Source organism: Octodon degus, unplaced genomic scaffold (assembly GCF_000260255.1).
Source record: "Octodon degus isolate 3935 unplaced genomic scaffold, OctDeg1.0 scaffold00091, whole genome shotgun sequence".
Classification (NCBI taxonomy): domain Eukaryota; kingdom Metazoa; phylum Chordata; class Mammalia; order Rodentia; family Octodontidae; genus Octodon; species Octodon degus.
In genome coordinates this window covers 8,515,809-8,527,322 of record NW_004524667.1, presented here as the reverse complement: position 1 = coordinate 8,527,322, position 11,514 = coordinate 8,515,809, and the positions used below count along the sequence as shown (strand labels likewise).

The 11,514-nt window shown below is 36.6% G+C and overlaps 1 protein-coding gene across 1 annotated transcript in view; it reads left to right on the top strand.

The window, feature by feature from the left end:
- Trpa1 (transient receptor potential cation channel subfamily A member 1) overlaps nt 1–11,514 on the top strand; it is an 89,450-nt gene that overhangs the window by 56,419 nt on the left and 21,517 nt on the right. Inside the window, exons 9-16 of the mRNA XM_004637575.2 lie at nt 303–351; nt 1,849–1,948; nt 3,407–3,507; nt 4,564–4,733; nt 4,823–4,987; nt 6,529–6,643; nt 7,685–7,851; nt 9,612–9,705. Of these exons, the coding sequence (XP_004637632.1) occupies nt 303–351; nt 1,849–1,948; nt 3,407–3,507; nt 4,564–4,733; nt 4,823–4,987; nt 6,529–6,643; nt 7,685–7,851; nt 9,612–9,705 (961 nt within the window). The remainder of the gene's footprint in view (nt 1–302; nt 352–1,848; nt 1,949–3,406; nt 3,508–4,563; nt 4,734–4,822; nt 4,988–6,528; nt 6,644–7,684; nt 7,852–9,611; nt 9,706–11,514) is intronic.

Genomic DNA, 11,514 nt, shown 5'->3' with positions numbered 1-11,514 from the left:
CAGTAGAATGCTTGCCTAGCAAGCTGGAAGCCCTGGGTTTGGTCCTCAGTACCAAAAACAAACAAAAAATAAAATAAAATAAAAATAAAAGTGAAGAAGAAAACATTGAGATATATTTTGATTTTTCCTTACTACTATTAGTTAGAAAACACACTATCAGAATGAGTTATAAATTTAAAAATTTACCAATTCTTTACCATTATATTATGTGATTCAATATCCAACTTAAATAACTTTCTAAATACAATACCTGTATTTTATATATTTATACCAGTGTTACTTAATTCTGTTTTTTTTTTCAGGGCCTCACTATTTGATCATCATGAACTAGCAGACTACTTAATTTCAGCGGTAAATATTCAACCCATGTTTATTTTATTAAACTATTATTTACAGTTCACAATGCATATAATTACATAGTGTGGGGTTTCAAAGTAATTTCTTGCTTAGCCTCAAAGAAAAGTTTTCAGGAAGATGGCTGCCACATGTGCAATTTATAGTATTTTGCATGCAAATACGTATTGGCTAAACTTCATCACCAAGAATACTACTGTCTTAGTATAAGGAGGCTGTGGGTACACTTGGAGAAGAGCTTTTTAGATGGCTTGTGAGCCAGTTCTCTAGGAGTGTCTAAGGCTTACATAGCTCTGGTGGCCCTTCTTCAGCTGGGCAATTTCAGATGGGTGCAAGACAGGCTAACTAAATCCCCTTCACTGTGCATTGTAAGTTTTGACCCCAGTGCTCCAGCACCAACTCAAAAGCCAAGAAAAATGAAGGAAATGAAAACTATTGTTGAAGATTTATTGTAAATGAAAGCATGAGATCTGTCTCATTCTAAGAAGTGAAATCAATAGCTCTTGATTTAAATTTCAATAAGGTTTATGTATGGATGTATGGATGAGCCTATATATTTATTTATAAATATATATTTACATATTTATTTAAGCCCATCATATCAGCAATGAATGTAGTTCCACTTGCAATATTTAACCTGTGAATGTGGTTAGTAGCAACAATGGGAAGTTAAGATGTTTGTATAGAACTTTGAAATGTGTTCCTAGATACCATAGCTTGAGGCCATGCTTGGAAGTTGGCCAAGGCAGCTTCCTCTTCTTCACCTGGCAAGAGAAGAAAGGCAGCGCCTCACCCATGGCCACGAGGTTTCCAAGGGGCTAGGGCAACCATCCTCATCTGCATTCAGTGGATCCTGAAAGAGCAGGGAAATAGCTGCAATCCAAGTTTAAGCTGCTTCTATTAACCTAGGCAAAGTATAGAATTCTCTCCAACACTTTTTCTTTCTTATCATATCAGATATGATTACAATAAATGACTTTTAAGTATAAATTTTCTCAAATATTTGGCCAAAAATCTTACTTAACAAAATTCAGTTATTTTAATTTATCTATTTCAGATGAAGTAGAGATTTTTAATTGAATACTTTCTTGTGAATGTTTTTAAATTATATGTTAATAAATTTGGAAAGTTGTGGACATTTAGAAAATATTTATTACAGTATGAACTAAACTTACTGCTCTAGGTTAGATGATTTTATATTTAATAGATAGACAGACAGACAGACAGACAGACAGACAGACAGACAGATAGATAGATAGATAGATAGATAGATAGATAGATCATGTCAAAAGTCTGACATGGAATGACTTCATTGTTGAAATTCTGAAACAATGCTTTGATCTCAGAGCTCATCTTGAAATTTCAAGTCATGTGTTTCAGTGCTGTCCAGAATTTGCAAACTTTATGCCAAAGGAGTGACATTACTTAGGGATCACAGTGTAGGCTGCTTTATCTGTTTATTGGCTTTTTGTTGAGCACCTCATTCTGTCCTAGGGGGCAGATATCAACATCACCGATTCTGAGGGACGATCTCCACTTGTATTAGCAACGGCTTCTGCATCTTGGAATATTGTCAATCTGCTGCTATCTAAAGGTACCAAGAAGGATCAAACCAAACCTTTGGAAGGAGTGTTTAATCTTGTTAGATAAATATGTATTAATTATCTGTTTTGTGCCAAGCATGGGGTCAGATAAACTTCTATGTCTACAATAATTTACAATCGAATAAAGGAATACAATATTTAAATATTTAAAAAGGTGACTTCAAAACATAATAGACACGATTTTAAGGTAATTGTCATACTTCAGGCATTTGGTGACTATTTTATCAGCTTTCTCTAACGAGTCATTCCTGTGTAGTTTAAGTGCTACATGTCTCTATTTCATATATGGACCTGGTGCTATCCTAACAAACAAAAAGATGTCTCATTGTTGTCTCTCATGGACGTTCTTCATCTCTAGCTGCTCTGTATTTATATTTTACATTTTAAAAGTTAAAGCTTCACATATTAATACAAAGTACAATATACTCTCAGTCCTCTTATAAACAAAGACATTCACATGTGCATGCTCACAGATTAAAGCAAACTCATTTTATTTATTTATTTATTTATTTATTTATTTATTTAGTATCCGGGATTGAACTCAGGACTTTGTGCTTGCCAGACAGGAGCGTATTGTACTAAGCCATTCCCCCCGCAGTCCCCTAAAGCAAAATCATTTTAAAATGTTTTGCTTTAGGGCTGGCCAAATAGTGTAGCAGACTAAAGTGCTTGCTTAGGCAAGCCCAGGGGCTGCCATGCTGGCCCTGCCCTTGGGGCACACTGAGATAGTGGCTGAGACTGGGCATGGTGGTGTGTGCCTGTAATCCCAGCACTTTGGGAGGCTGAAAACAGGAGGATCACTATGAGTCTGTCTTAGTTACTCTTCTCTCGTTGCTGGGACAAATACCCGACACTCAAAATGAAGGAAGGAAAGGTTTATTTAGCTCACAGTTACTGGAGGTTTCAGTCCATACTCATCTGGGTCCAAGGCAGAGCAGCACAGAGCAGAAAGCAACCTTTCATGGCGGCAGCAAAGAGCAAGAGTGTAAGGGAGGGGTAGCAGCAGCTCAAGCAGCTAGCTTCTCTTCCCACCTATCATTGTAATGCAAATTACCTGCCCCAGGGTAGGGGAAGTACTCACACCTATGAGTACTTCCCAGTATTTTCCCACCTATGGGTAATCCCAGCAGTACTAAAATCCATAATCCCAGCCTTGAATCACACATAATCCCAGTGGATCATGAGTTAACACAAACTCTAGAAGTCCTCACCCCATGACTGCATGAGGTTTTGGGGGGACAACTAGACACAAACCATAACAGAGTCCAATCTGTGTAGTGAGACCCTATAGACCCTGTATGAAATATATGTATATATATTTATATATATTTATTCTGAATGACTTTAAAGGTTGCCAAAGTTTTATCAAATTTGTTTTAAGTTAAAAGTCTAGTACAGGCCATGTTCTAAGTGAATGAGAGGAATTCATACTTATATTCTGCTTTTAGGTGCCAAAGTAGACATAAAGGATCATCTTGGACGTAATTTCTTACACTTTACTGTGCAGCAACCATATGGCTTAAAAAATTTGCGGCCTGAGTTTATGCAGGTAATGTGTGTGCATGGGTTTTCTTAAGCTAGGTTATATATGACACAAATAAAACTCATTTTATTATGATTTTTATTGTTACACAGGCTGACTTGGGGGCATCAAAAGTGTTTTGAGCAGTAATGTTGAGGATGGTTTCATTACAATTGAGCTTTCAAAGTTACAGAAAGCTGAATACATATTTAATCACACTTAGGGGGCTTTATGAATTATATATCAGTGGAAAAACCAAGTTGTGAATGAATTAGTGGCACCCCATCATTAAAAGAAGAGCTACTCAGTATACTTTTCTTACTGATGATAGGAGGAAACATCACCTCTGTATTTGTCTTGTATTACATCACAAGTAGCATGTGAAGTGGGCCATATTACAGTAGATACATCTTCATGTAGTCACTGTTTTCTAAAGAAATAAAGAACATGAATGTACTTCAATATTTTACAACAAAGTATATTTATTTATTTATTGAATTAAGCTAGTTATTTATCATTCTTTTTTAATTTAGTGTATGCAGAAGAGACAAAGTAAACCTGATTTTTTTCCCATTATGTATGTGGTACAGGGTCTCACTATGCAGTTGAGACTTGGGCCAGTGTGGCATATGGGACAGGGGATTGAACTCTAGTTCCTGTGCTTACCTAAACAGGTGCTTACTCCACTGAGCTATCTTGCCAGCCCTCAAAGTAAACCTAATTTTTTTAACATCTAATATTTTTTGCCTAACAGAACATATTAAGTTTTTAATGTTATTTGGCGAAAAAATCGAGGGAAGAGAAGGGTGAGTGGGGAAGTATATTTACAGAATGATAGGAAAAAAAATGTTAAGACATTTTCCTACTTCTCTCTTACCCTTTAATACAATAATATACTTTACAGACAAATACGTGTGAGACTCAATCCATATTCATGTCACTCTAGGGTGGTTTAGGTCGTTGGTGATTTTTGCCCTTGAGAAATGTATTGACCTTTGTTGGAAAATTCCATGCTACAGAATACTTGTAAAAACATTCACACAACAGCCATGTTATATGTAGAATACTCATTTGTTCCCACAGATACAAGAAATCAAGGCCCTGGTAATGGATGAAGATAATGAGGGGTGCACACCCCTACATTATGCATGTAAACAGGGGGTCCATGTCTCTGTAAATAACCTGCTTGGCTTCAATGTGTCCATTCATTCCAAAAGCAAAGATAAGAAATCACCGCTGCATTTCGCAGCCAGGTAAGGGTCAGCCTATACAACATATAAATATGTCTTCTTTCTGTTTAAAATTTACTTTGAAAAACATGAAACCTAATAATTTTTTCAAGTTATGGACGTATCAACACCTGTCAGAGACTCCTACAAAGCATCAGTGATACGAGGCTCTTGAATGAAGGGGACCTTCATGGGATGACGCCACTGCACCTGGCAGCAAAAAATGGACATGACAAGGTAGTTCAACTTCTTCTGAAAAAAGGTGCATTATTTCTCAGGTGAGGATACATGATGGAGCCTTCTGTATTCTTTTTCATTAGCCATTTCCAGATTTTCTGTTCATCTTTTATGATATGCTCTAACTTTATATCTCATTAAATACTTTTATTCATCTTATTTATTGTTCATATGTCTTAAATACTAAAAAAGAATTCAATATTATTCCAAATTGAGAGATTAAACATTGAATTTGGTAGAGTTGAGGATCTTCTTGAAGGTCACAGGAAGAGCATTTTTGAAAACTTTTGAGATACATGTCTTCATGTTTTATTTTATCATATTGCCATGTTCTTGTACAAGTACAGAACTGTGCCTGTGTATGTGAATGTGCATATACATACAAACACAAAATCAGACAAGTTTATAGGACTTTTCAATGAGTTTGACAAGTGGTGAACATAAAAATTGACATGAGAAGAGAATATGAACTTAGTAATTAAAAGGAAACTGATATGAAGAACAAGGCTATAGTTACAATATAGCAGCATGATAAAATATGTCCTACAATTGACATTTTAATAAAAAGAAAATCTAGAACATATAGAGAGCAATGATCTGTCTTCTGGTCTTTTCCCCATCAGCAAAGTACTGATGCCAGGATGTCAGTGGTACATCTTTGAACTGAATACTTTTCTCAGTCTCTTCCTGCCTCCTAGAGACATGAATGAGCTAACCCACAAAGAGGACCCAAGTGGACCTAGACCATCAGTTATTGCTTGATTATGTCATAACTGAATAAACAAGGGTGACTTTTACATCTTAACACACCTGTCCATTAGCTCTAAAATTAAATTGGTCAGTGTTTTCTATGCCTAATTTTAAGAAGTGTTATTAACATAGTATTATCACATCTTGACGTTCTATGTCATAGATTTTTCAAAGGGATTGAGCAGCATTGTTGATAGCACAAGAAAGTACAAGAAAGGGGGCCAGGGAGATAGCTCAGTAGAATAAGCACTTGCCTGGCAAGCGCATGGGCCAGAGTTCAATCCTCAGTTCCGAAAAAAAAAAAAAAAAGTACAAGAACTAAATGCTTGAAATAATAAATCATACTAAGTTAAATGTCTTATGATTATGCAATGTCGGATGTTATTGTTATTATTAGCAACAACTATTGGTTGCAAAGACTTTAGTGCCACAATCACAGAGCATTTTATACATTGTTCAAGGAAGCAATAAGAGAAGATTGAAAACAGTGTGTATATGTACATTACAGATTTGAAAAATATGTATGACACGGACATGCTGTCATCCTCAAGTATTTACTAATATGTTTATATCCTTTTCTATTTTAATCCATTAATGTACATATATGAATCTTATTACAGATGGATTACTTAAGACTGTTGGGATTAGTGTTTGCTTTAATAATTTAATGATGATTATCTTGTTTTAATTATCTCATAGATTATGCATCTCTACTAAATATTGGGTTGATAGATCTCAATTATGCTTTGGACCCATCTATAATGAGCTAAGTGGTTACCCTCCCACATGGCATCTGAAGGATTTATGCATATGTCTTCTCAATTCTTGACAGTGACCACAATGGCTGGACCGCTCTGCACCACGCTTCCATGGGAGGGTACACTCAGACAATGAAGGTCATTCTTGATACTAACTTGAAGTGTACAGATCGGCTAGATGAAGAAGGGGTATGTACTACATTCCTCATACCAAGACTTTGATGTAGAAGAAAGTTTCAAAATTACAGGCAACACTTCCTATCATTTACCCTCTTTCCTTTCCTGGACTATTCTGAGCTGCTTTTTAATTTTTGAAAGAAGTAGGCTCTTGGAATAATGACAGAATTAAAGAATACTGAAGGATGGGTTCATGTTGAGGCCACTCCTCCAGTGTCATAGGGACTTGTCCAAGCTGTTGCAATTCAATGACAGAATTTTCCCCACTCCCCAGTAAAGTCAGAAAAATGCAAAGAGCAGGGGTAAGGTTCATAAAAAGAAGTATATTACTTTGAAGCATATTGTCCTTTACTGTGCTATTACCACCTCCCTTTTTTGAAAAGTATTGAAATGTATATTTGTTCATGAAATGATGGAGAAAAATCAATTTTTAAATGTCTTTTGTAGAGAAATAAAGAATAATTGTTTTTGATTAACTGATTAGGTACAATCACTTATTTGGTATTCACTTTTTATAATGTATTTATGTTTATGTGAAATTCAACCATCTGATATTACATAAATGTCTTTTTTTGACAAGACACAAAATTATAACCTTACAGCAAGCTCTTGTTTAAAGAAATTTATAAGTTTGTTAAAGCTCAAATCTGGAAACCATGGCTCTACTAGATGTTAAATCTCCTAAAAATAATTTTTTCTGTGTTCACGGTAATAAACTTACCCTGGAAACTTGTCCTTTGTCCTTTTAGCATAATCCCACTGTGAAAGCAGTACCAACAGTCATGGAAATTCACACACATGCATGCACACACACACACACACACACACACACACACACACACACATTCACCCACACACACATCTGAATGGTAAACTCATTATTCCAAACTTTGATTCTGAATGCTAGCTTTAAATTTACGTATATGTGTATTAAAGAATTAGCTTCGTTGATTATCTTTTTTAAGCAATTAAAAATTAAAATAGGGCAATAGAATGGCCAGTGTACAATTAACCATTATTACCACATTTTCTGTGCTCTGTTTTATTAAAAAGAACACAGCTCTCCACTTTGCTGCAAGAGAAGGACATGCCAAAGCTGTTGCACTTCTTCTGAACTATGATGCGGACATAGTTTTGAACAAGCAACAGGCCTCCTTTCTGCACATCGCGCTCCACAACAAGAGGAAGGAGGTGGTCATCACCACCATCAGGAACAAAAGGTACACTTCTCCTGTCCACTGATACTTAGTGTCCTCTGCTGACAGGGAGATGCGTACCCTGAGGAGACAAGAAAGAAAAAAAAAATGTTTCACTCTCTTATTAACATACTAAAATGTCAGTTGTTTACATATTTTCATGTACCTTTTGGGTGAAAGCAGGGCCATTGTTACATTTTCTGATCTGTAGTTTTCATTTCAAACAATAAACATGAGCACAATACCACTTCTTTTAAGGTTCCGGGGATCTAGATACATGAAGAATCGGGTACCACAATTACCCTCAGGCAAATTCTCTCCTTGCTTGACACATTCTTGTCACAAGAACTCCCAAACTGGATGTTAGTCAAAGTATTCCCTAAGGCACTGGTGCTGTATTGTGAAAGTTAAGGAGTTTTATTGATGAAGGTAGAGAGTAATGTTTTCCACATATCAAATGTAACTTTTCTACAGCAGTATAAAAGATATGAACAAGAGCTCTGGTGTCACCCAGGAGTGAGAACAATGTAAGCAACTTCATATTCAAGGCAGATCTAGCCTGTGTTTTGAGCATGAGTAGTTGAAAGAACCTCCTATTTCTGGGCTGGGGAGATAGCTCAGCAGTCTAAGCTCCTGTCTAGCAAACACAAGGTCCTGGGTTTGATCCCCGGTACTGCATGCCATGCTGGCACAGGAATCTCGGATGCACTCTGCCAGCCTGGTGTGGTGGTGCACACCTGTAATCCTAGCATTAAGGGAGAGACCCTGTACCAAATAGATAAATAAACTTTTTTTTTTTTTTTGTATTCAAATAGGGTCTACAGGCTCTCACTACATAGATCAGACTTGTAGTGATTGTCCTGTTTTCAGCCTCCCAAGTACTGGGTTTACAGGCATGTGCGACCAAGCCCAGTCTCAATCCCTGTCTCAGCATGTCCCAGAGGCAGGGCCAGCACAGCACACCAGGGATCAAACCTGGGTCCCTGAGTCTGCCTAAGCAGGTATTTTAATATGCTAAGATCTGGCCAGCCCAATAAATTTTTCTTTAAAAGAAAGAATCTCTTGTTTCTTTTGAATCACTAGTCAATGAAAGTAAGTAATCAGAAGGCTTCTGTTAATAATGTTCCAGATAGATCAGAGATGACAGAAAAATACTTAGGCTTTTGAAAGGAATCAGACTCCCATCACATAGATAAGATTTTAAGATAAATGGCCTTTTTGTTTTTGATTCTTATTTTATATTTAGATTCTCCTCAGTATCATAAGCACTTTATTATTCCGTCCAACAGGATGATGCAAAATAAAGGGTCAAATTCCATAATGCCTTGACAGGGGCTATGCTTATTAATGTATGTGACACATGTTGTTTTATAGTTTAACTAAATACATAATATATACATATATATGAATTAACTATTGAATATGGATCTAGTACTTCCTGTATATATGTGAATCTAAGTCTTTACTCAACATGTTCAGTTCTACAAGTGCTTGACCACTTCACAACTTTAGAAGAAAAAGACGATAAAGACATGTCTTCCTTATAAAGCATTTCTAGAAATAAAATTGTGATTATAACAGCCATTCTGTAATATCCCCACATTTATAATTTCTACTAATAAACAAAGATCCAACAATGAGTTGATCATGGCATATATTGGCTACATTAGAACACAGGGCTGAGCATTATATTCTAAGAATTAGTCTAAATTTAATTTTATCATAAAGCTGTAAGTTTGAGTTGCAACATCTGTGTAAGTCTTCTGTTTGTCTTATTCTTACAGATGGGATGAATGTCTTAAGGTTTTTACTCATTGTTCTCCAAGCAATAAATGTCCAATCATGGAAATGATAGAATACCTCCCGGAATGCATGAAAGTAAGTTCTGCAAACAGAACTTCCATGGATAAAGATCTGATACATAATATGGTGTGAGGATTTCTTTTTGTAAGCAGAATTGAATAGTAGTACATTTTATCTTTAAATAAAGTTTTTGAGTTTTGAGGGACTATAAAGGATGTTAGCTAAAAGTGAGTATTTGGTTGAATTAAAGAATCCCATTAGTTGTGTGTAATGTAGCAAAATACAGTTCAGGAGAATTTTTCTTCAAACAGTCCAAGTCTAGAGTAGAAACTGCAAAATAGTATTTTTATAGTGTGAATAACAGTGCTAGATATGTTGTTTGCTATGCACTTTATTACTGTTTAGATTTGCACTGGTTGCTAATATTTATGAATAAGATACTTTCCTTGAGAAGCCAGATAACAAGATTCCTGTACAAACCTGATCTGATGCCTGGGACTTCCTGCAGTCAGGAACTGCTGGGCTGAGCATCAGCTCTTCCTTGCCATGGGCAAGGCTCCCCCATTCATACACCCAATATCTCCCTTTGGTGTATCTAGCTCTAACACCAATGGTTTGATGTATATTGTTGTTCTAATACAATGGCTTTCCTTGTGGCAGAGATATTTTTGGAAGATGCCTCCACCTAAACTATGAAGATAAGAGCCAGCCCATGAGGAGGCAATATCTAAAAATAAAGGAAGAGAGCTCTTAGGCCTGGCTTGGCTCATTCACCTACATCAGTTGCCTGGTCTCCCTGGGCCTTTGCACATGTAACTACCTGTGCCAAATTGAACACAAGTGAAAATATGACTGGACACTCACTACAACACAAACACACACAGACTGTTGAATATGAGAGTGTTAAAGGGTATGAAGAAAACAATTCCTGGTTGGTATTTGAGGACCAGGGCAGAGAGAGTAATAGAGAAAAGCAGAATACTGTAAATGTGATTAAAAGGGAAAATATATTCAAATTCTGGAGGAGGTATTAAGACATAGAGAAACAGAGAAGAGAGTGCTGGATGCGGGCCCTGAAGGCCCAGGGATTTCATGTTGGTTCTACTGCTTGTTGTGCTAAAGGTGTTTGTACTCTTTGAGTGTTATTTTCCATCTTGGGTATCCCTAAAACAGTTACGCATTTAGTGATCTTCCAAAGTGATTACCAGAAATATATGTAGGGGGCTGGGGAGATGGCTCAGTGGAATAAGCGCTTTGCTGGCAAGTGGAAGGGTCTGAGTTCAATCCCTGGTTCTGAGAAAAAAAAAAAAAAAAAAAAAAGAAAAAGAAATATATGTAAAATACATACAATGTTTAGGATCAGGTGTTAAACCCTATCTACTGTCTGTTTTTATAAGTTTAATAAAGTTACTATTAGCTGCTTTTAATTTTTATTTAGTACAGGGTTTACAGGGTCTCACTACGGAGATCAGACTCGTAGTGATTCTCCTGTTTTCTGCCTCCCAAGTGTTGGGATTTCAGGTGCGCCACCACGCCCAGTCTCAATCACCCTCTCAGCGCACCCTCTCATCCAACCCCTGCCGCTGCACTCTGCCTAAGGAGGCACTTTAGTCTGCTGAACTATCTGTCTGGTCCAAGCTGTTTTTAGTTTTCAATAAAAATTTGCTATGTACTAAGTGCTTTATGAGCATTTTCTCCTTTACAGCATCTAATGGAAATAAGACTTACTGTTAAGCCCTCTGGTGTCTGACATTACCTATACCCCTATATTGCCCCTTTACACCAAGATATACTTTACAATCATGTCCTGAGTGATGGCCCCAGAAGTTTCAAAGTGCACAGAGGGGGCCACCTGGGAGCATATAGACAATCTTGGTTAAAAAC